At 46.4% G+C, this 21543-nt stretch overlaps 1 protein-coding gene across 2 annotated transcripts in view; it reads left to right on the top strand.

Annotated features, from left to right (window-relative positions):
- DDR2 (discoidin domain receptor tyrosine kinase 2) overlaps positions 1 to 21543 on the top strand; it is a 135512-nt gene that overhangs the window by 97490 nt on the left and 16479 nt on the right. For both annotated transcript variants that reach the window (XM_066597068.1, XM_066597067.1), the window contains 2 exons: positions 821 to 1041; positions 2421 to 2548. In XM_066597068.1, coding sequence (XP_066453165.1) covers positions 821 to 1041; positions 2421 to 2548 — 349 coding nt within the window. The remainder of the gene's footprint in view (positions 1 to 820; positions 1042 to 2420; positions 2549 to 21543) is intronic.

The following is a 21543-nucleotide window of genomic DNA, read 5'->3' as shown; positions in this document are numbered from 1 at the left end:
CACAAGATTATTTGGCCAATTAAAAAAAAAGGTGTGGCATGCTAAGCATGTGAAAGGGATCAGAAAATACATTTACAGCTTAAAGAGAAACTACACTTTTTACAAACATTTTAAATATTAGAGAGACATATCAAAAGTTTTGATCAGAGGGGTTCTGGGTGCTGAAACCCCCACTGATCACTCAAACAAAGTTGCTGCAGCACTCAACAGAGCGCTGTGTCCCTTCAGCTATCTACTTGTTGGCTACACTCGGCCTCTGAAGGTGGACACATTGGAGGATAAACTGCACTTTAACCATACCAACAACTGATTGTCAAAGCATGGCTTCTAACAGAAGTAAGCTGTAAACTGAATAATAAATGTGAGTCATTGTGTTTTTTTAATATAAAACTGGGGTTGGCTTATGTGGCATTTGCGTCATGTCACTAGGAAATGCCACCAGTGTCTGATCACTGGGTATTCGACTGCTGAGCGCCAGAATGACTAGGCAACACCATCAGATAAGTCGTGTACCACTTCAACTGCTGTTGGCTCCACATGGCTTTTTAAATGCAAGCACATTAAAGTTCATTGACTATATGCCCAGATGGAAAGTGCTAAGTTCCTGGGGTGGTAAAGGTAAAGTCCCATGGTAGCGGCACTGAGTCATGACTGACTCCTAGGGTGATGACACATCGTGACGTTTTCTTGGCAGACTTGTTGCGGGGTGGTTTGCCATTGTCTTCAGCAACTATTAGCCAATTTTAAAAAATGGAATAATTAGAGAAATAGTTTGCATATGAAAGCCATTTCTAAGCTCACTTTACTATTATTTTCTCAGGGTACTCTGCTGGAAAACTCGCTCTTCCTACAAATGCTGATGGTGTTCCTCACTATGCTGAGGCTGATATAGTGAATTTGCAGGGAGTCACTGGTGGCAACACCTACTCTGTTCCAGCAATCACTATGGATCTCTTATCTGGTAAAGAGGTAGCAGTGGAAGAATTTCCAAGAAAGCATTTAACTTTCAAAGAGAAACTTGGGGAAGGTCAGTTCGGTGAGGTTAGTATTTTCTGTTTGCATATAGACACTTCACGGATCCTAAACAGTCCATAAATGTTACCGCTACATCTAACTCCATACATTCTTCAAATAGTAAACTATAGTTCCCCCACATTCATAAAGAAAGGTCCCGATATTTCTTTTCCTTTAAATTTACACTTTCTTGAAATTAATACAGTTAATGTAGAGGATCCTGTGGACTAGCCATAATTGTCTGAGTTGATGCTATCCATTTTTGGATGCAGCTCTTTTTTGATTTTTAGGGACGCTGCAATTTTTTTTTTATTGTCCCTTTCCAAAAGCCATAACTTTTATATTCTTTTGTCAATGACAGTTCTTGTGCCAGCTCCCCCACCCCACCCCCATCGTAAGCTCTGGTGTTTTGTTTTCCCCTTTCCTTTACCCTGCAGCAGAAAACTGTCTTACGTGCCATGTGCCACATTTATCTTAAAAAGGAAGTTAGTGGAAAGTAGGTGTGGTCTAAATGTGACATAATGTGCCACAAATTACTCCAAATTTTGGCACAAAATCTGTTGTAACCTAAGCCACCTAGTGGGTGGTATAAAGTTGTACTGAATGGTCTAAAGATGCGCCAGATTTATCATCCAGCAAGAGCCACTGCCATAAATCTGGCACATTTTAGGACTGTATAATCTAAGGCTTACTTTACACAAGACAACTGTGAAGAAAGTGTCAAAAAGTTATCCAAAGACTTATTGCTCCTGTGCTTTCACACAAGAGCGATAGTCATTCAATGAATGGAGGCGGAGCACACTAAAGATTTCTTGCAGTCACCGCCTCCTTTCACTGTGACCAGGTAGTTGTTTAGAGATGAAGGACTGCCTGTTTACACAGAGAGAGAACTCACTCACTAGTCACTTCATTTTAGTGAGCTGAAACAGTGACTAGCAACTACTGAGCGATTTTTCTGTTAGGTCAGATAAGTATTGCTGAAAGTCTGGTAGTTGTTCCGCTTAAAGCCACTAACTATTAGACAGGATTATTAAATCTGCCCCATTGTGTTTGTCGATAATTGTGACTTGGGTAACAAATCAGATCAGAAATCACACTTTATTTGTAACCAATGCAGAAATCCAGGTACTGCCAAAGAGTTCACTTATTTTTTCTTGTAACTGTACATAGATTGTGCTTCACCAAAAGCACTCTAGGAAACAGCCTAATACATTAACCCCTTGTTTTTCCTTGTTCTTTAGATTTTATCAATGGTGCTATGTATTCCTAATATAAGTTACAGTATTGTTACACTAAGACAAAAGTAGTGAGCAGGGGTATTTAACATGTAGCCTATAATAGTAAAAGTGACAGTCAATGTCCTTATTTCTAAAAAGTTTTTAAAAGACTGAAATTGTTCTTTGTAGGTTCATCTCTGTGAAGCAGAAGGGGTAGAGGACTTTTTAGACAAGGACTTGATTTTGGATACAAACATTGGTCTACCCACTCTTGTGGCTGTGAAAATGCTCAGAGCAGATGCCAACAAGAATGCCAGGTGAGTATGTCAATTTGAAGCTGCTCACAATACACAGATATAAGATCTGTAAGTCAGTCTCTTTGTTGCGGGTAGGCACAGGCGACACAGGAATCAGAGTGTGATGCGGGCTTCAAAGATTTTATATATATATATATATATATCTATAGTGGCAACTTGGGGGTTACTTGCTCACGGGCACTGTCATCTTCTCCACCTAGGATGGTTGGCACCGCTCTCTCAGAGACTCTGGACACCCGGATTACTTCAAAACTTTGACTTCTGCTTGTTTATTGCTCACAGCATAGGTTCACAGTTTACACACTGTGGATACATCAGAATCCAACACAGCTTCTTGATTTTTAACCCGCAGTGTCTCTGTCACTTACCTCACTCAGGTTGTCTGGGGACGCCCTTGCCTGTCAGACTCAGGACTACAGCTCCTATAGCTGCCTTAGCAGCCTCTTTCCCCTTGAGTGTGGCAGGAAAGGATGCTTTTATTTTCTTCCTGCCACACCCACAAGTGTTCTCTCTCATAGTTAGTACAAAGGAGGCCTGTTTAGAGTCTAGACTCTGTTTCTCTTAATACATCCCAGAATTGTTTGCCTTTTTTGCTGCTGCATCACACTGTTGACTCATGTTCAGTCTGTCATCTTTTAGTATACCCAAGTCTTTTTTTACATATACTGCTGCTTAGATCAATTTCTCCCCTTCTGTATGTGTTTTTTTCATTCTTGCCCAGATGTAGAACTTTGTATTTATCCCTGTTAAATACCATTCTTTTCATCACTGCCCACTGTTCATAGTAACATAGTAACATAGTTCGTAAGGCTGAATGAAGACAATGTCCATCTTGTCCAGCCTGTCTAGCCTCCTGTTTTGTTGATCCAGAGAAAGGCAAAAAACCCCAAGAGCAGAAGCCAATTAGCCCTTTTGGGGGAAAAAATTCCTTCCCGACTCCCTTATGGCAATCAGACTGTTCCCTGGATCAACCCCTAATAGTTCCTACCTGCCTGTATACCCGGATTAACAAATAATCTAAGATTTATAGCCTATAATATCCTTCCTCTCCAGAAAGACATCTAGTCCCCTTTTAAACTCCTCTAAGGATTTTGCCATCACTACGTCCTGAGGCAGAGAGTTCCACAGTCTAGCTGCTCTAACAGTAAAGAATCCCTTTCTATGTTGGTAATGAAACCTGCTTTCCTCTAAACGTAGCGGATGCCCTCTTGTTACCGTTGCAGTCCTGGGTATAAACAGATCCTGGGAGAGATCCTTGTATTGTCCCCTCATGTACTTATACATGGCTTTTGGTTGCCTCTTAACCTTCGTTTTTCTAGAGTAAATAGTCCCAATTTGGATAGCCTCTCTGGGTATTCCAGTCCCGTCATTCCATGTATTAGTTTAGTTGCCCTTCTTTGAACCCCCTCCAATACCGTAACATCTTTCCTGAGCACCGGTGACCAGAACTGTGCACAGTATTCCATGTGGGGCCTGACAAGTGCCTTATATAATGGAAGGATAATGTTCTCGTCCTTCGCCTCTATACCTCTTTTAATGCATCCCAAAACTTTATTTGCCTTTGCAGCAGCTGATTTGCATTGGTTACTCCAGTTTAGTCTATAGTCCACTAGTACCCCCAGGTCTTTTTCCATATCACTTTTCCCTAGTGGTACCCCATTAAGCGAATATTGGTAACATCCATTCTTGCTGCCCATGTGCATAACCTTACATTTATTAGCATTGAACTTCATTTGCCATTTTTCTGCCCAAGCCCCCAGCTTATCTAGGTGAGTTTGTAGCCGCACATTGTCCTTCATTGCATTAATTATATTGAAATTTTGCTGTGCAGCCCCTCTATCAGGTCGTTGATAAATATATTGAACAGAATGGGGCCCAATACTGAACCTTGTAGCACCCCACTAGTGACTGTGGCCCAATCGGAGTATGAGCCATTTATTACCACCCTCTGCTTTCTATCATTGAGCCAATTTTTAACCCAATTACACACGTTTTCACCCAATCCAAGCTGTCTCATTTTGTATATTAGCCTATTATGTGGCACGGTGTCAAACGCTTTAGAGAAGTCCAGATATACGAGATCAATAGACTCTCCCAGGTCCAGCTTACATAGTAACATAGTAACATAGTTCGTAAGGCTGAATGAAGACAATGTCCATCTAGTCCAGCCTGTCTAGCCTCCTGTTTTGTTGATCCAGAGGAAGGCAAAAAACCCCAAGAGCAGAAGCCAATTAGCTAGAGATGAGCGAGCACCAAAATGCTCGGGTGCTCGTTACTCGGGACGAACTTTTCGCGATGCTCGAGGGTTCGTTTCGAGTAACGAACCCCATTGAAGTCAATGGGCGACCCGAGCATTTTTGTATTTCGCCGATGCTCGCTAAGGTTTCCTTGTGTGAAAATCTGGGCAATTCAAGAAAGTGATGGGAACGACACAGCAACGGATAGGGCAGGCGAGGGGCTACATGTTGGGCTGCATCTCAAGTTCACAGGTCCCACTATTAAGCCACAATAGCGGCAAGAGTGGGGCCCCCCCCTCCCAAAAACTTTTACTTCTGAAAAGCCCTCATTAGCATGGCATACCTTTGCTAAGCACCACACTACCTCCAACAAAGCACAATCACTGCCTGCATGACACTCCACTGCCACTTCTCCTGGGTTACATGCTGCCCAACCGCCCCCCCCTCCCCCCACAGCGCACACCAAAGTGTCCCTGCGCAGCCTTCAGCTGCCCTCATGCCACACCACCCTCATGTCTATTTAGAAGTGCGTCTGCCATGAGGAGGAACCGCAGGCACACACTGCAGAGGGTTGGCACGGCTAGGCAGCGACCCTCTTTAAAAGGGGCGGGGCGATAGCCCACAATGCTGTACAGAAGCAATGAGAAATAGAATCCTGTGCCACCGCCATCAGGAGCTGCACACGTGGGCATAGCAATGGGGAACCTATGTGCCACACACTATTCATTCTGTCAAGGTGTCTCTGCATGCCCCAGTCAGACCGGGTTTTTTAATTCATAGACACAGGAAGGTACAACTCCCTATTGTGAAGTCCCTGTCGACCGACAGCATGGGTGGCTCCCTGGAACCCACCGGCGATACACAAAAATATCCCATTGCATTGCCCAACACAGCTGAGGTAGTAATGTCGTGCTTAATGCAGGTGGGCTTCGGCCCACACTGCATGCCCCAGTCAGACTGGGGTTCTTTACAAGTGGAAACAGATGCATTTATAATTCCCTGTGGACCCACAGCATGGGTGGGTGCCAGGAAGCCACCGGCGGTACATAGAAATATCCCATTGCATTTCCCAACACAGCTGAGGTAGTAATGTCGTGCTTAATGCAGGTGGGCTTCGGCCCACACTGCATGCCCCAGTCAGACTGGGGTTCTTTACAAGTGGAAACAGATGCATTTATAATTCCCTGTGGACCCACAGCATGGGTGGGTGCCAGGAAGCCACCGGCGGTACATAGAAATATCCCATTGCATTGCCCAACACAGCTGAGGTAGTAATGTCATGCTTAATGCAGGTGGGCTCCGGCCAACACTGCATGCCCCAGTCAGACTGGTAATATGTACCTTAACAGTAACCGCGTTGGTGGTAATGTGGTAGTGACTGCGGACCTAGTAGCATGGTTTTATTTTGTTGGTTTTCGGAATGTGGCCAGGATTAAGTGGGCCGTGGTGGGGGATGTTTTGGAGGCACTACGTGTCCTCTCCACGTGTCCGTGGTTATATGCACCTTAACAGTAACAGCGTTGGTGGGAAATGGCCTCGCCGCCATCATGTCTTTGGGAAGCCTCTGTTTCCACACCCCAGAGACATACCATTAGCAGCGGTATAGGCAGAGCCCAGAATTAGTAACATTTCAGCCGTAGCATTAGCGTCAGGCCCCACTTACATATCACTAGCAGCATTATAGGGGGAGCACAGTCTTAGTTCCATTTCAGTAATAGTAGCAGCCTACACAGGCCCCAGTAACAATTCCGAAGCAGCAGTATAGTGGGAGCGCAGTCTTCGTTCCATTTCAGTAATAGTAGCAGCCTACACAGGCCCCAGGAACAATTCCGAAGCAGCAGTATAGGAGGAGCATAGTCTTAGTTCCATTTAAGTCATTGTAGCAGCCTACACAGGCCCCAGGAACAATTCCGAAGCAGCAGTATAGTGGGAGCGCAGTCTTAGTTCCATTTCAGTAGCTGCAGTATAGCCAAGGCCCAAGTTACATTTATGTAGCTAAAGTGTAGGCCAACCCCACACACACTTCTGTACCATGAGTGCAGGCGAAGAACATACAAATTGCTATGATTACACTGTAGGTGAGGGCCCCAAAACATTGGTGTACCAACAGTACTAATGTACCTCAGTAAAAATTGGCCATGCCCAGCCAAGATGGCAGGTGAAACCCATTAATCGCTTTGGTTAATGTGGCTTAAGTGGTAACTAGGCCTGGAGGCAGCCCAGTTTAACTAAAAATTGGTTCAAGTTAAAGTTTCAACGCTTTTAAGAGCATTGAAACATATAAAAATTGTTTAGAAAAATTAGATGAGTGAGCCTTGTGGCCCTAAGAAAAATTGCCCGTTCAGCGTGATTACGTGAGGTTTCAGGAGGAGGAGGAATATTAGACACAGATTGATGAAGCAGAAATGTCCCCGTTTTGGATGGTGAGAGAGAACGTAGCTTCCATCCGCGGGTGCAGCCTACGTATTGCTTAGGTATCGCTGCTGTCCGCTGGTGGAGAAGAGAAGTCTGGGGAAATCCAGGCTTTGTTCATCTTGATGAGTGTTAGCCTGTCGGCACTGTCGGTTGACAGGCGGGTACGCTTATCTGTGATGATTCCCCCAGCCGCACTAAACACCCTTTCCGACAAGACGCTAGCCGCAGGACAAGCAAGCACCTCCAGGGCATACAGCGCTAGTTCAGGCCACGTGTCCAGCTTCGACACCCAGTAGTTGTAGGTGGCAGAGGCGTCACGGAGGACGGTCGTGCAATCGGCTACGTACTCCCTCACCATCCTTTTACAGTGCTCCCGCCGACTCAGCCTTGACTGGGGAGCGGTGACACAGTCTTGCTGGGGAGCCATAAAGCTGTCCAGGCCCTTAAAGACTGTTGCACTGCCTGGGCTGTACATGCTGCTCGATCTCCGCACCTCCCCTGCTACCTGGCCCTCGGAACTGCGCCTTCTGCCACTAGCGCTGTCGGATGGGAATTTTACCATCAGCTTGTCCGCCAGGGTCCTGTGGTATAGCAACACTCTCGAACCCCTTTCCTCTTCGGGAATGAGAGTGGGAAGGTTCTCCTTATAGCGTGGGTCGAGCAGTGTGTACACCCAGTAATCCGTAGTGGCCAGAATGCGTGTAACGCGAGGGTCACGAGAAAGGCATCCTAACATGAAGTCAGCCATGTGTGCCAGGGTACCTGTACGCAACACATGGCTGTCCGCACTAGGAAGATCACTTTCAGGATCCTCCTCCTCCTCCTCCTCCTCCTCAGGCCATACACGCTGAAATGATGACAGGCAAGCAGCATGGGTACCGTCAGCAGTGGGCCAAGCTGTCTCTTCCCCCTCCTCCTCATCCTCCTCATGCTCCTCCTCCTCCTCCTGAACGCGCTGAGATATAGACAGGAGGGTGCTCTGACTATCCAGCGACATACTGTCTTCCCCCGGCTCTGTTTCCGAGCGCAAAGCGGCTGCCTTTATGGTTTGCAGGGAACTTCTCAAGATGCATAGCAGAGGAATGGTGACGCTAATGATTGCAGCATCGCCGCTCACCAACTGGGTAGACTGCTCAAAGTTTCGAAGGACCTGGCAGATGTCTGCCAACCAGGCCCACTCTTCTGAAAAGAATTGAGGAGGCTGACTCCCACTGCGCCGCCCATGTTGGAGTTGGTATTCCACTATAGCTCTACGCTGCTCATAGAGCCTAGCCAACATGTGGAGCGTAGAGTTCCACCGTGTGGGCACGTCGCACAGCAGCCGGTGCACTGGCAGATTAAACCGATGTTGCAGGGTGCGCAGGGTGGCAGCGTCCGTGTGGGACTTGCGGAAATGTGCGCAGAGCCGGCGCACCTTTACGAGCAGGTCTGACAAGCATGGGTAGCTTTTCAGAAAGCGCTGAACCACCAAATTAAAGACGTAGGCCAGGCATGGCACGTGCGTGAGGCTGCCGAGCTGCAGAGCCGCCACCAGGTTACGGCCGTTGTCACACACGACCATGCCCGGTTGGAGGCTCAGCGGCGCAAGCCAACGGTCGGTCTGCTCTGTCAGACCCTGCAGCAGTTCGTGGGCCGTGTGCCTCCTATCTCCTAAGCTGAGTAGTTTCAGCACGGCCTGCTGACGCTTGCCCACCGATGTGCTGCCACGCCGGGCGACACCGACTGCTGGCGACGTCCTGCTGCTGCTGACACATCTAGATTGCGAGACAGAGGTTGAGGAGGAGGAGGAGGGTGCTTTAGTGGAGGAAGCATACACCGCCGAACATACCACCACCGAGCTGGGGCCCGCAATTCTGGGGGTGGGTAGGACGTGAGCGGTCCCAGGCACTGACTCTGTCCCAGCCTCCACTAAATTCACCCAATGTGCCGTCAGGGAGATGTAGTGGCCCTGCCCGCCTGTGCTTGTCCACGTGTCCGTAGTTAAGTGGACCTTGCCACTAACCGTATTGGTGAGGGCGCGTACAATGTTGCGGGAGACGTGGTCGTGCAGGGCTGGGACGGCACATCGGGAAAAGTAGTGGCGACTGGGAACTGAGTAGCGCGGGGCCGCCGCCGCCATCATAGCTTTGAAAGCCTCCGTTTCCACAACCCTATACGGCAGCATCTCAAGGCTGATAAATTTGGCTATGTGGACGGTTAACGATTGAGCGTGCGGGTGCGTGGCGGCGTACTTGCGCTTGCGCTCCAACACTTGCGCGAGCTACGGCTGGACTGTGCGGTGCGAGACATTGGTGAATGGGGCCGAGGACAGCGGAGGTGAGGGTGTGGGTGCAGGCCAGGAGACGGTAGTGCCTGTGTCCTGAGAGGGGGGTTGGATCTCAGTGGCAGGTTGGGGCACAGGGGGAGAGGCAGCGGTGCAAACCGGAGGCGGTGAACGGCCTTCGTCCCACCTTGTGGGGTGCTTGGCCATCATATGTCTGCGCATGCTGGTGGTGGTGAGGCTGTTGGTGGTGGCTCCCCGGCTGATCTTGGCGCGACAAAGGTTGCACACCACTGTTCGTCGGTCGTCAGGCGTCTCTGTGAAAAACTGCCAGACCTTAGAGCACATCGGCCTCTGCAGGGTGGCATGGCGCGAGGGTGCGCTTTGGGAAACAGTTGGTGGATTATTCGGTCTGGCCCTGCCTCTACCCCTGGCCACCGCACTGCCTCTTGCAACCTGCCCTGCTGCTGCACTTGCCTGCCCCTCTGAAGACCTGTCCTGAGTAGGCGTTGCACACCAGGTGGGGTCAGTCACCTCATCGTCCTGCTGCTCTTCCTCCGAATCCTCTGTGCGCTCCTCCCTCGGACTAACTGCCCTTACTACTACCTCACTGTAAGACAACTGTGTCTCATCATCATCGTCCTCCTCACCCACTGAAAGGTCTTGAGACAGTTGCCGGAAGTCCCCAGCCTCATCCCCCGGACCCCGGGAACTTTCCAATAGTTGTGCATCAGTGACGATAAACTCCTCTGGTGGGAGAGGAACCACTGCTGCCCAATCTGAGCAGGGGCCCGAGAACAGTTCCTGGGAGTCTTCCCGCTCCTGAGCATGTGTCATTGTAGTGGAGTGAGGAGGCTGGGAGGAAGGAGGAGCAGCAGACAGAGGATTCGGATTTGCAGCACTGGACGGCGCAGAACTGTGGGTGGATGATAGCTTGCTCGAAGCACTTTCTGCCATCCACGACAGGACCTGCTCACACTGCTCATTTTCTAATAAAGGTCTCCCGCGTGGACCCATTAATTGGGCGATGAATGTGGGGACGCCAGAAACGTGCCTCTCTCCTAATCGCGCAGCAGTCGGCTGCGACACACCTGGATCAGGAGCTCGGCCTGTGCCCACACCCTCACTTGGGCCTACGCGTCCTCGGCCGCGTCCACGTCTTCTAGGCCTACCCCTACCCCTCAGCATGCTGTATTACCAGTGATTTCCAAGCCAGGAAAGAAATTGGCGCAAGCCTGCAGCCAAAATAGAATTTTTTCCCTTGTTTTTCAAAGGACAAGCCACACTGCGTGTATTCAATGAATACTACTAAGTTTAATAACTGTGTTGTGGCCCTGCAAATGTGTCAGAGAACTGCAGTGATGCAAAGTTATTCGCTACAGCAGATCAGGGATTTTCCATGCAGGAAAAAAATTGGCGCAAGCCTGCAGTAAAACGTAGCTGGCTGCGTCTGATTTTTTTTAACATTCTGCACGCAGCACACACGTACCCAGAGCCCTGAGGACTGTCAGAGGCAGGCGAAATAGAATTTTTTCCCTTGTTTTTCAAAGGACAAGCCACACTGCGTGTATTCAATGAATACTACTAAGTTTAATAACTGTGTTGTGGCCCTGCAAATGTGTCAGAGAACTGCAGTGATGCAAAGTTATTCGCTACAGCAGATCAGGGATTTCCCATGCAGGAAAAAAATTGGCGCAAGCCTGCAGTAAAACGTAGCTGGCTGCGTCTGATTTTTTTTAACATTCTGCACGCAGCACACACGTACCCAGAGCCCTGAGGACTGTCAGAGGCAGGCGAAATAGAATTTTTTCCCTTGTTTTTCAAAGGAAAAGCCACACTGCGTCTATTCAATGAATAATGTATGTCTTCTGGCCCTGCCTACACAATTCTATCCCTGTAGTATTAATGCCGGGTGCAATGGTCTGCACAGGCGGTTTTGAGAAAAAAAAAAAAAAATGCAACACTGCTAACAGCAGCCTGGACAGTACTGCACACGGATAGATGTGGCCCTAGAAAGGACCGTTGGGGTTCTTGAAGCCTACACTCACTGCTAACACTCTCCCTGCCTAACCACCACTTCTGTCCCTATTGCAGGGCGCAATGCTCTGCAGATCCAATTTTGAAAAAAAAAATAAAATACAGTGCTAACACAGTACTGCACACTATGAGATGTGGCCCTGAGAAGGACCGTTGGGGTTCTTGAAGCCTACACTAACTCCTAACGCTCTCCCTACAGCAGCTCCAGCACGATACCACTGTCCCTCAGCTAACTCACAAGGCATCTGAGCCGAGCCGCGGGAGGGGCCGATTTTTATACTCGGGTGACATCTGATCGCCCCAGCCACTCACAGCAGGGGGGTGGTATAGGGCTTGAACGTCACAGGGGGAAGTTGTAATGCCTTCCCTGTCTTTCAATTGGCCAGAAAAGCGCGCTAACGTCTCAGAGAGGAAACTGAAAGTAACCGGAACACCGCGTGGTACTCGTTACGAGTAACGAGCATCCCGAACACCCTAATATTCGCACGAATATCAAGCTCGGATGAGTACGTTCGCTCATCTCTACAATTAGCCCTTTTGGGAAAAAATTCCTTCCCGTCTCCCTAATGGCAGTCAGACTGTTCCCTGGATCAACCCCTAATAGTTCCTACCTGCCTGTATACCCGGATTAACAAATAACCTTAGATTTATAGCCTATAATATCCTTCCTCTCCAGAAAGACATCAAGTCCCCTTTTAAACTCCTCTAAGGATTTTGCCATCACTACGTCCTCAGGCAGAGAGTTCCACAGTCTAGCTGCTCTAACAGTAAAGAATCACTTTCTATGTTGGTGATGAAACCTGCTTTCCTCTAAACGTAGTGGATGCCCTCTTGTTACCGTTGCAGTCCTGGGTATAAAAAGATCCTGGGAGAGATCCTTGTATTGTCCCCTCATGTACTTATACATAGTTAATTGGTCGCCTCTTAACCTTCTTTTTTCTAGAGTAAATAGTCCCAATTTGGATAGCCTCTCTGGGTATTCCAGTCCCGTCATTCCATGTATTAGTTTAGTTGCCCTTCTTTGAACCCCCTCCAATACCGTAACATCTTTCCTGAGCACCAGTGACCAGAACTGTACGCAGTATTCCATGTGAGGCCTGACAAGTGCCTTATATAATGGAAGGATAATGTTCTCGTCCTTCGCCCCTATACCTCTTTTAATGCATCCCAAAACTTTATTTGCCTTTGCAGCAGCTGACTGGCATTGGTTACTCCAGTTTAGTCTACAATCCACTAGTACCCCCTGATCTTTTTCCATTTCACTTTTCCCTAGCGGTACCCCATTAAGTGAATATTAGTAACATCCATTCTTGCTGCCCATGTGCATAACCTTACATTTATCAACATTGAACTTCATTTGCCATTTTTCTGCCCAAGTCCCCAGCTTATCTAGGTCAGTTTGTAGCCGCACATTGTCCTCCGTTGCATTAATTATATTGTATAATTTTGTGTCATCTGCAAATATTGATATTTTACTATGCAGTCCCTCTATCAGGTCGTTGATAAATATATTGAACAGAATGGGGCCCAATACTGAACCCTGTGGCACCCCACTAGTGACTGTGGCCCAATCAGAGTATGAACCATTTATTACCACCCTCTGCTTTCTATCATTGAGCCAATTTTTAACCCAATTACACACGTTTTCACCCAATCCGAGCTGTCTCATTTTGTATATTAGCCTATTATGTGGCACGGTGTCAAACGCTTTAGAGAAGTTCAGATATACGAGATCAATAGACTCTCCCAGGTCCAGCTTAGAGCTTACTTCATCGTAGAAACTGATCAGATTTGTCTGACATGAGCGACCCTTCATGAATCCATGCTGGTGAGGAGTTATTCCTTTGTTCTCCTTGAGGTGCACATCGATGGCGTCTCTCAGAATCCCCTCAAAAATTTTTCCCGTTACTGAGGTGAGACTTACCGGCCTGTAATTACCAGGCTCACTTTTGGTCCCCTTTTTATAAATTGGAACCACGTTGGCAATGCGCCAATCCAATGGTACAAAACCGGTCTTGATAGTGTCTAGCAATATTAGGTATAGCGGCCTAGCTATCTGATCACTTAGTTCCCTTAGTATCCTTGGGTGTATTCCATCTGGGCCTGGCGATTTATCGATTTTAATCTTCTTTAACCTGTTCCGCACTTCCTCCTGCGTTAGGTATGGCATATTTTGCGAGGGGTTTATTTTATTCCCCTGTATCTCGTGTGGCATTTCCTTTTCGTTTGTGAATACGCTTGAAAAGAAACTATTTAATAGATTTGCCTTCCCTCCATCATCTTCAATGATTCCTCCTGCATTATTTGTTAAAGGGCCAGTGCTCTCCCTGTAAATCGTTTTGCTGTTAAAGGGGTTGTCCCACGGCAGCAAGTGGGTCTATACACTTCTGTATGGCCATATTAATGCACTTTGTAATGTACATTGTGCATTAATTATGAGCCATACAGAAGTTATCAAAAGTTTTATACTTACCTGCTCCGTTGCTAGCGTCCTCGTCTCCATGGTGCCGACTAATTTTCGGCCTCCGATGGCCAAATTAGCCGCGCTTGCGCAGTCCGGGTCTTCTGCTGTCTTCAATGGGGCCGCTCGTGCAGAATGCCGGCTCCGTGTAGCTCCGCCCCGTCACGTGCCGATTCCAGCCAATCAGGAGGCTGGAATCGGCAATGGACCGCACAGAAGAGCTGCGGTCCACGGAGGTAGCAGACCCCGGCAGCCATCTTCAGCAGGTGAGTATGAAGACGCCGGACCGCCGGGATTCAGGTAAGCACTCTCCGGTTTGTTTTTTTAACCCCTGCATCGGGGTTGTCTCGCGCCGAACGGGGGGGGGGTTAAAAAAAAAAAAAAACCCGCTTCGGCGCGGGACAACCCCTTTAATATAGTTGAAAAATAGTTTTGGGTTGTTTTTGCTCTCTTTGGCGATCACTCTTTCCGCCTCCTCCTTAGCAATTTTGATCGTATCTTTGCATATTTTGTTTTTTTCCCTGTACGATTTTAGCGCTTTTTCGCTGCCTTCTTGCTTTAGTAGTTTGAACGCTTTTTTTTTTTTCATTTATTGCCCCTCTTACCGTCTTGACGAGCCACATTGGTTTCCTTTTAGTTGAAATTCTTTTATTTTTAAAGGGAATAAACTGCTCACATGAGGTGATTAGGATCCTTTTGAACTTTTCCCATTTGTCCTCCGTACTGGCATTTTTGAGGATGTTGTCCCAATTAATGTTACCAATAGTAGTTCTAAGCTCATCAAATTTTGCTTTACTAAAGTTTAGTTTATTTGTCGCTCCCTGATAAGGCTTCCTATTGAATGACAGCTGGAAGTTGATTATATTGTGGTCACTGTTCCCCAAGTGCCCCTCAACCTGTACCCCCTTTATTCGGTCCGGTTTGTTAGTTAGTACTAAGTCCAGAATGGCCCTCCCTCTCATTGGTTCCTGCACCAGTTGGTTCAGATAATTATCTTTAATTACTCTCAAGACCTTATCACCCCTGTGAGATTTGCAGGTCTCATTTTCCCATAATATATCTGGATAATTAAAGTCCCCCATTATAATTACTTCGTTGCGCTTTGACACCTCTTCTATCTGCCTTAATAGTAAGTTTTCCGTTTCTTCTGTTGCTTTTGGTGGTCTATAGAAGACCCCTATCAGGATTTTGTTATTTTTTCTTCCCTGTATTTCTACCCACAGAGATTCCACCTGTTCGTCTCCTACACCTATGTCCTCCCGTAGTCTTGGATTTAAGTTCGATTTGACGTACAGACATACCCCTCCCCCTTTCTGGTTCCTTCGGTCTCTTCTGAAGAGATTGTACCCCTGTAAATTTGCCGCCCAATCACACTTATCATCAAGCCATGTTTCCGTTATTCCAACTATATCATAACTCTCATCAGTCATTCTTGCTTCAAGCTCACCCACTTTACCAATCAGACTTCTTGCATTCGTGGTCATACAATTGATATCGTTATTTTTGTTTTTTACATTTGTTTTGTTGCTATTCGTACTATTGGCTGACCTAACATTTCTAACTGTACTAACCCCCCCTCCCCCTGCTCGACCCCCATTCCCATTTCTTTGACCCAGGTCGCTAGCTACACTGGCTACCCCACTATTTATCTTTTTGCCCTCCCCCCCCAGTCCCTAGTTTAAACACTCCTCCGGCTTTATAGCCATCTTCTCCCCCAGCACAGCTGCACCCTTCCCATTAAGATGCAGCCCGTCCATACGGTAGAGCCTGTAGCCGACAGCAAAGTCAGCCCAGTTCTCCAGGAACCCAAATCCCTCCTTCTTACACCAACTCTGGAGCCACTTGTTTACCTCCCTAAAATCCTGCTGCCTTTCTAGTGTGGCTTTAGGTGCAGGTAGTATTTCCGAGAAAACTACCCTGGAGGTCCGCGCCCTAAGCTTGGACCCTAGGTCCCTGAAATCATTTTTGAGGGCCCTCCATTGACCTCTAATTTGTTCATTGGTGCCAACGTGCACCATGACCGCTGGATCCTCACCAGCCCCTCCCAGTAATCTGTCAATCCGATCCGCGATGTGTCGAACTCGAGCGCCAGGAAGACAACACACCGTTTGACGATCCTGGTCTTTATGGCAGATTGCCCTATCTGTCCCCCTAATAATTGAGTCCCCCACCACTAGGACCTGTCTAGCCTGCCCTACGCTCCCCGTCCCCGTCTCACTGGAGCAGTCATCCCCCTGGCGTTCAGAGGGCGTGTCGTGCTGCAGCGGGGCTGGCTCTGTAATGGCATCCCGCTCATCTGCCAATCGTGCAAACTTGTTGGGTTGTGCCAGTTCAGGACTAGCCTCCCTGGTTCTCTTCCCTCTATCCCTCCTTCTTTCTGTCACCCAGCTTCTTGCCTGCTCCCCCTGCACTTCCGTACTACCATCCGCCCCCGCCTCTACCCCAGCGAGTGCCTGCTCAGTGAGTACCAAACTCCTTTCCATGATGTCAATGGCTCTCAGTGTTGCCAGTTGCCCATTTAGATCCAGGATTTGGGCTTCTAAATGTGCGACGGCATGCATCTTGCGCAACAGTATGCACCCTCGATCGGCTGATCAAGGACCGCATACATTGCACAAGTAGCACACTGGATGACATTGCCAGGCATGGAGCTCATCCTAATGGGGATCTACAATTTACTTGTGGAAGTAGTGAAGATAGATTTGTTCACACTCTGCTCACACGCTGACGCCTCTGCGCAACCGCTCACACACTGATGCTCATGCGCAACCGCTCACACGCTGCCCCCTCTGCGCAACCGCTCACACACTGCCCCCTCTGCTCAACCGCTCACACACTTCCCCCTCTGCTCAACCGCTCACACACTGCCCCCTCTGCTCAACCGCTCACACGCTGCCCCCTCTGCTCAACCGCTCACACGCTGCCCCCTCTGCTCAACCGCTCACACGCTGACGCCTGCACGCAACCGCTCACACGCTGACGCCTGCACGCAACCGCTCACACGCTGACGCTTGCCCTCAGCTCAACCGGTCACACACTGACTCTTGCAAGCAACCGCTCACACACTGACTCTTGCAAGCAACCGCTCACACACTGACTCTTGCAAGCAACCGCTCACACAACAAAAAAATTTTTTATTTTTTTTTGCCCCCCTCCTCACAAACACTTAGACCCACAGACACACACACTTACAGTAGGTACACAGAAGACACAACTAGGACACACTAGATACACAGAAGACACACACCAGATTCACACACACACACACAGAAGATACTTATCGGCTCCTGTTGCAGCTCCTCCACAGTGACGTCACCTGTTCTCCCGGTGGCCGCTCACTCTGCCCTCCTGCTGCTGCTCCGGGACCTGTTCTGCTTCTGTACTCCTCCTGCCGGCTCTTCGTCGGACTCCTGTCACCTCCGGGCGCCGGTATCGGCTCCTCCGCTGGTCCGGTGTCCCCTTCTGCCCCTCAGACCCCCGCTCGTGCCTCTGCCTCGGCGCGCTGCTCCTGGCGTCTGAGCTTACTTTATCGTAGAAACTGATCAGATTTGTCTGACATGAGCGACCCTTCATGAATCCATGCTGTTCAAGCATGTCTAGATCTTTTTGACTCTTCTCTCTTCTCTACTGTTAGCTATCCCTCCTAGCTTTGTGTCATCTGCAAGTTTGATCAATGTTCCCTCAATAACCTCCTCTAGATCATTTATAAAAATGCGGAACAACATTGGGTCCAGGACAGAGCCTTGTGGTACTCCACTTGAAACATTCTTCCGATTGGATGTGCAGCCATTTCTGACTAATCTTTGAGTATGATCACTTGTGAATCCACCTAGCAGTTGCCTTGTCTTTTTTGGGCATTTTTTTCAATAAGGATGGTATGAGATACTTTTTCAAATGCTTTACTGACATCAAGATGTACTATATCTTCTGTATATTCTTTTCCTTGATGAACCTAATCAGTGATTCTGTCTAAGAAGGAAATTAGATTCTTCTGGCATGACTTGTTTGTTACAAACCCATGTTGGCTCTGGTTAATTACTCCATTCTCATCCAAGTAATTGCAAACATGCTGTTGAATAATTTGTTCAAAGATCTTTTCTTGGTATAGAAGTCAGGCTCACAGGCCTGTAGTTTCCTGAGTCCACCTACTTCCTTTTTTTGAAGATAGGAACAACATTTGCCCTTTTCCAATCTTCTCCCGTTTTCCAGGAATTTTCAAAGATTACTGCGAGTGTTTCAGCAATTACCTCTGCTGCTTTCTTTAGTATCCTAGGATGTCATTCATCTGCACCTGGAGACTTAAATTCATGTGTTAGCTAAGCGTTCCCTCGCCATCTCTAATCTAGCAGTAGAAAAGTACTTAGTTCATGTCTGATAAAGATTTTCTTGAACTCCATTAAGAACTAGTAGAAATAAATCATATTCCAGGATTGTATCTGTGACTTCATCTGTGAGAGACACAGAAACAACTATGTTGCTAATGTAAGAATGAGGGCAGCGTCTCCATGTACAGCTATAAACCACCTATCTATGGCTTGAAACATAACCCCTTCAAAACAAAGATATATATTACAGTTAGAACATATTCATTTGGCAATTAGGTGTACCCATCATACTTGAAAAGTATAACATAGGTCCTTATTTATTGTTAGCCATTCAATCCAAGCAAGCAATGTTAGTTATTTACACTTAAAGGGGTTGTCCCGCGGCAGCAAGTGGGGTTATACACTTCTGTATGGCCATATTAATGCACTTTGTAATATACATCGTGCATTAAATATGAGCCATACAGAAGTTATTCACTTACCTGCTCCGTTGCTAGCATCCCCGTCGCCATGGTGCCGTCTAATTTCAGCATCTAATCGCCCTCCTGGTTGGCTGGAATCGGCACACGTGACGGAGCGGAGCTACGCGATGACGCGTACAAGGGGCGGAGCCAGAACGTCGCTGCTGCCGGACCGAGCCGAAGGGAAAAGACCCATCTGCGCAAGCGCGTCTAATCGGGCTATTAGACGCTGAAATTAGACGGCACCATGGTGACGGGGACGCCAGCAACGGAGCAGGTAAGTGAATAACTTCTGTATGGCTCATATTTAATGCACGATGTATATTACAAAGTGCATTAATATGGCCATACAGAAGTGCATAACCCCACTTGCTATCGCGGGACAACCCCTTTAATGTGATGTCCAGTACATATAAATAACCCTATTGGCAAGTTTTCAAAATAATCTCTAAACACTCATGTTTGTTACCCAGATTGAAAATGTTATACATTTTAAGTAAACTCTTGTTATTAATTTAATTCTGTTTGCAATGTACTCCAGGCTTGTCAAGTACACAAATGTCTTATCACTGTTTTATCATCATAATTCAATAGTATTCAAATAAGTAAAATGAAATATATTGAGTATACTATGTACTTGTATTGTGCACACATCGAGAATAATTATATAATATATATTTATATTCCAATCAAATAGTCATGCTTCTTTTCTGCTAGGTTGGTCTGTGTTAAGTTGAGCAAAAACTGTCCCTTAAGAGAAATCCTACCTATTTTTCCTCAATCCCTTTATATCAGCTAACTTTGCCCCTTGTGGTCTAGCTGTTTAGGTGTGTCTCTCCCAGTCTATGCCCAGCTGTACAATTGTCCAATTGTACATATAACCCAAATAGCTTTTACAGACTTTTTAAACTATTACAGACAAGACACATATATACAGGTCCTTCACGCACACAAACATAAAAAAAAGAGAAAAATAACAAATCCACTTTATTAATGATTAAATAACAGAATCAGATTTAACAAATTATATCCTATCTTTTGTGCAGTAATATCACAGATCCCCAGTATACAGTTTCTCTGAACTACACTCTGCTGTCTGCCTGGAGCGCACCCCTCCCACTGGAATATACCCTATCTCTTAAGACATTGATGAGAAAAAAATAATTCCTTCTAGGCAAGTAATGGAATTGTGTAACACATTTCACTGTTTTTCTTCTCATTTCTTCGTGCTCTGACCAAAATCTCACATCTTTCCAACTAGGGGCTTCTATATAAAGCCCTTCATTCTGCCTTTGCAATCACTTGCAAACATTTTCTATCTATCCACATCCAAACATCCAGTTTTTGGCATACCCCAATCTTTTTGGAGTACTGGAGTGCACATTTGCCAGAATAATTGAGCATGACCTCAACTGGGTCATCTTCTTTGTCCTTTGGACATTTATTTGTTCATCCCAAATGAGCTGTAGTTGCAAATATGATTCCCTGAAGAATTACTTAACGGAGATTTCCCCGAAGTATTGTAATCTGCTAATCCGGAATTCTGCTAATTCGGAATCTCTGCTGCAGTGTCAAATGACTATTTAACGGAAACTTCCCTGAAGTCTTTAAATCCACTAGTGGAGTCCCAGACTACAATTGCAGCAATCTGGCAATCAGGTAGCCCTTAGACTGAATAAACATAAAACTACCAGTATGAAACTGAAACCTTCAACACAATGTACATGTATCCAGCACAGATTAATCTCTCACAATGTGTTATATTCATTTATACAGGTTATTCACATGCACTTATCTATGATTACAAGCAAGCCTAATTATCCAACCTGAAGCATAGGCTGCACTTCTTATGATCCAGATACACCAGACAAAAGCGATTTCTCCCTATTCTAACAGTCTGTCTGTCAGGGCATACAAGTTTACTGAGATCAACCACCACTTTCCAGCTCAAGTCTAGTTATCTCTGTATCGGAGGGGAACTGTGCAGCAAGTGTAGATCATAAACTCTTCATCGTACTTGTCTGCGAGTCTTCTAACAATAGATGGAATGTTAGAAGCACACAACTCTGCAAGAGTTTCTTATGGTCTTCACCTTAATAGAAGATATACATTGAGAGCAACATAAACAAGACATTCGAGAAATCACTTAAGCAGACTGTGAATCCATAAATTGTGCCATGACAAAAGCTAAAGCAGCAGTAAAAACTTGTAACAAAACAAATTTTGTTACGTAATGTGGCTTTTAATTTACTGGTGCTTAGCCTCTATCTCTATTTGGCAATTCACTAGACTTCTAAGTCTGCCCGCATTCTCCACCAAAAAACTGTTAGAGTACTCCTTTAAATTTCTAATTGGCAATAAGGTTATTGAGATCTGAGTTCTCTCGTGTTCAAACTAACAATGATCATCAGAGAAATAACAAGAGACATCAACTGTGTGAAGTCACTGCTGTCCTCTTTCTAAGGAGCCCAGCCCATTGAGCTTTATTTATTATGCAAAGCAGGAAAAAATAAAGTATAGTGTCCAGTCACAGTTGACCAACATCCTAAGTTAAACCTTATTGCTGCAAAAAGTGGCAAATCCAATAAAAGTCTAACACTAAAGAATGAATACATTATCTTTTACTGAAATGAGTAAAATAATGCAGATACAAAGAAATAATTATGGTCAAACTCCCCCCAACTTCCAAGAATAGCTCAGTCAGGTCTGTGCTACTTTAAGAGTTTCAGACTTAAAGTTGTATTACCCATGAATGACAAGTGTAAAAGATCACCTTAATACTTTCACACAACTTACTGT

The sequence above is a fragment of the Eleutherodactylus coqui genome, chromosome 3 (genome assembly GCF_035609145.1).
Source record: "Eleutherodactylus coqui strain aEleCoq1 chromosome 3, aEleCoq1.hap1, whole genome shotgun sequence".
NCBI lineage: Eukaryota > Metazoa > Chordata > Amphibia > Anura > Eleutherodactylidae > Eleutherodactylus > Eleutherodactylus coqui.
This window is presented reverse-complemented; position numbering and strand designations above follow the sequence as displayed.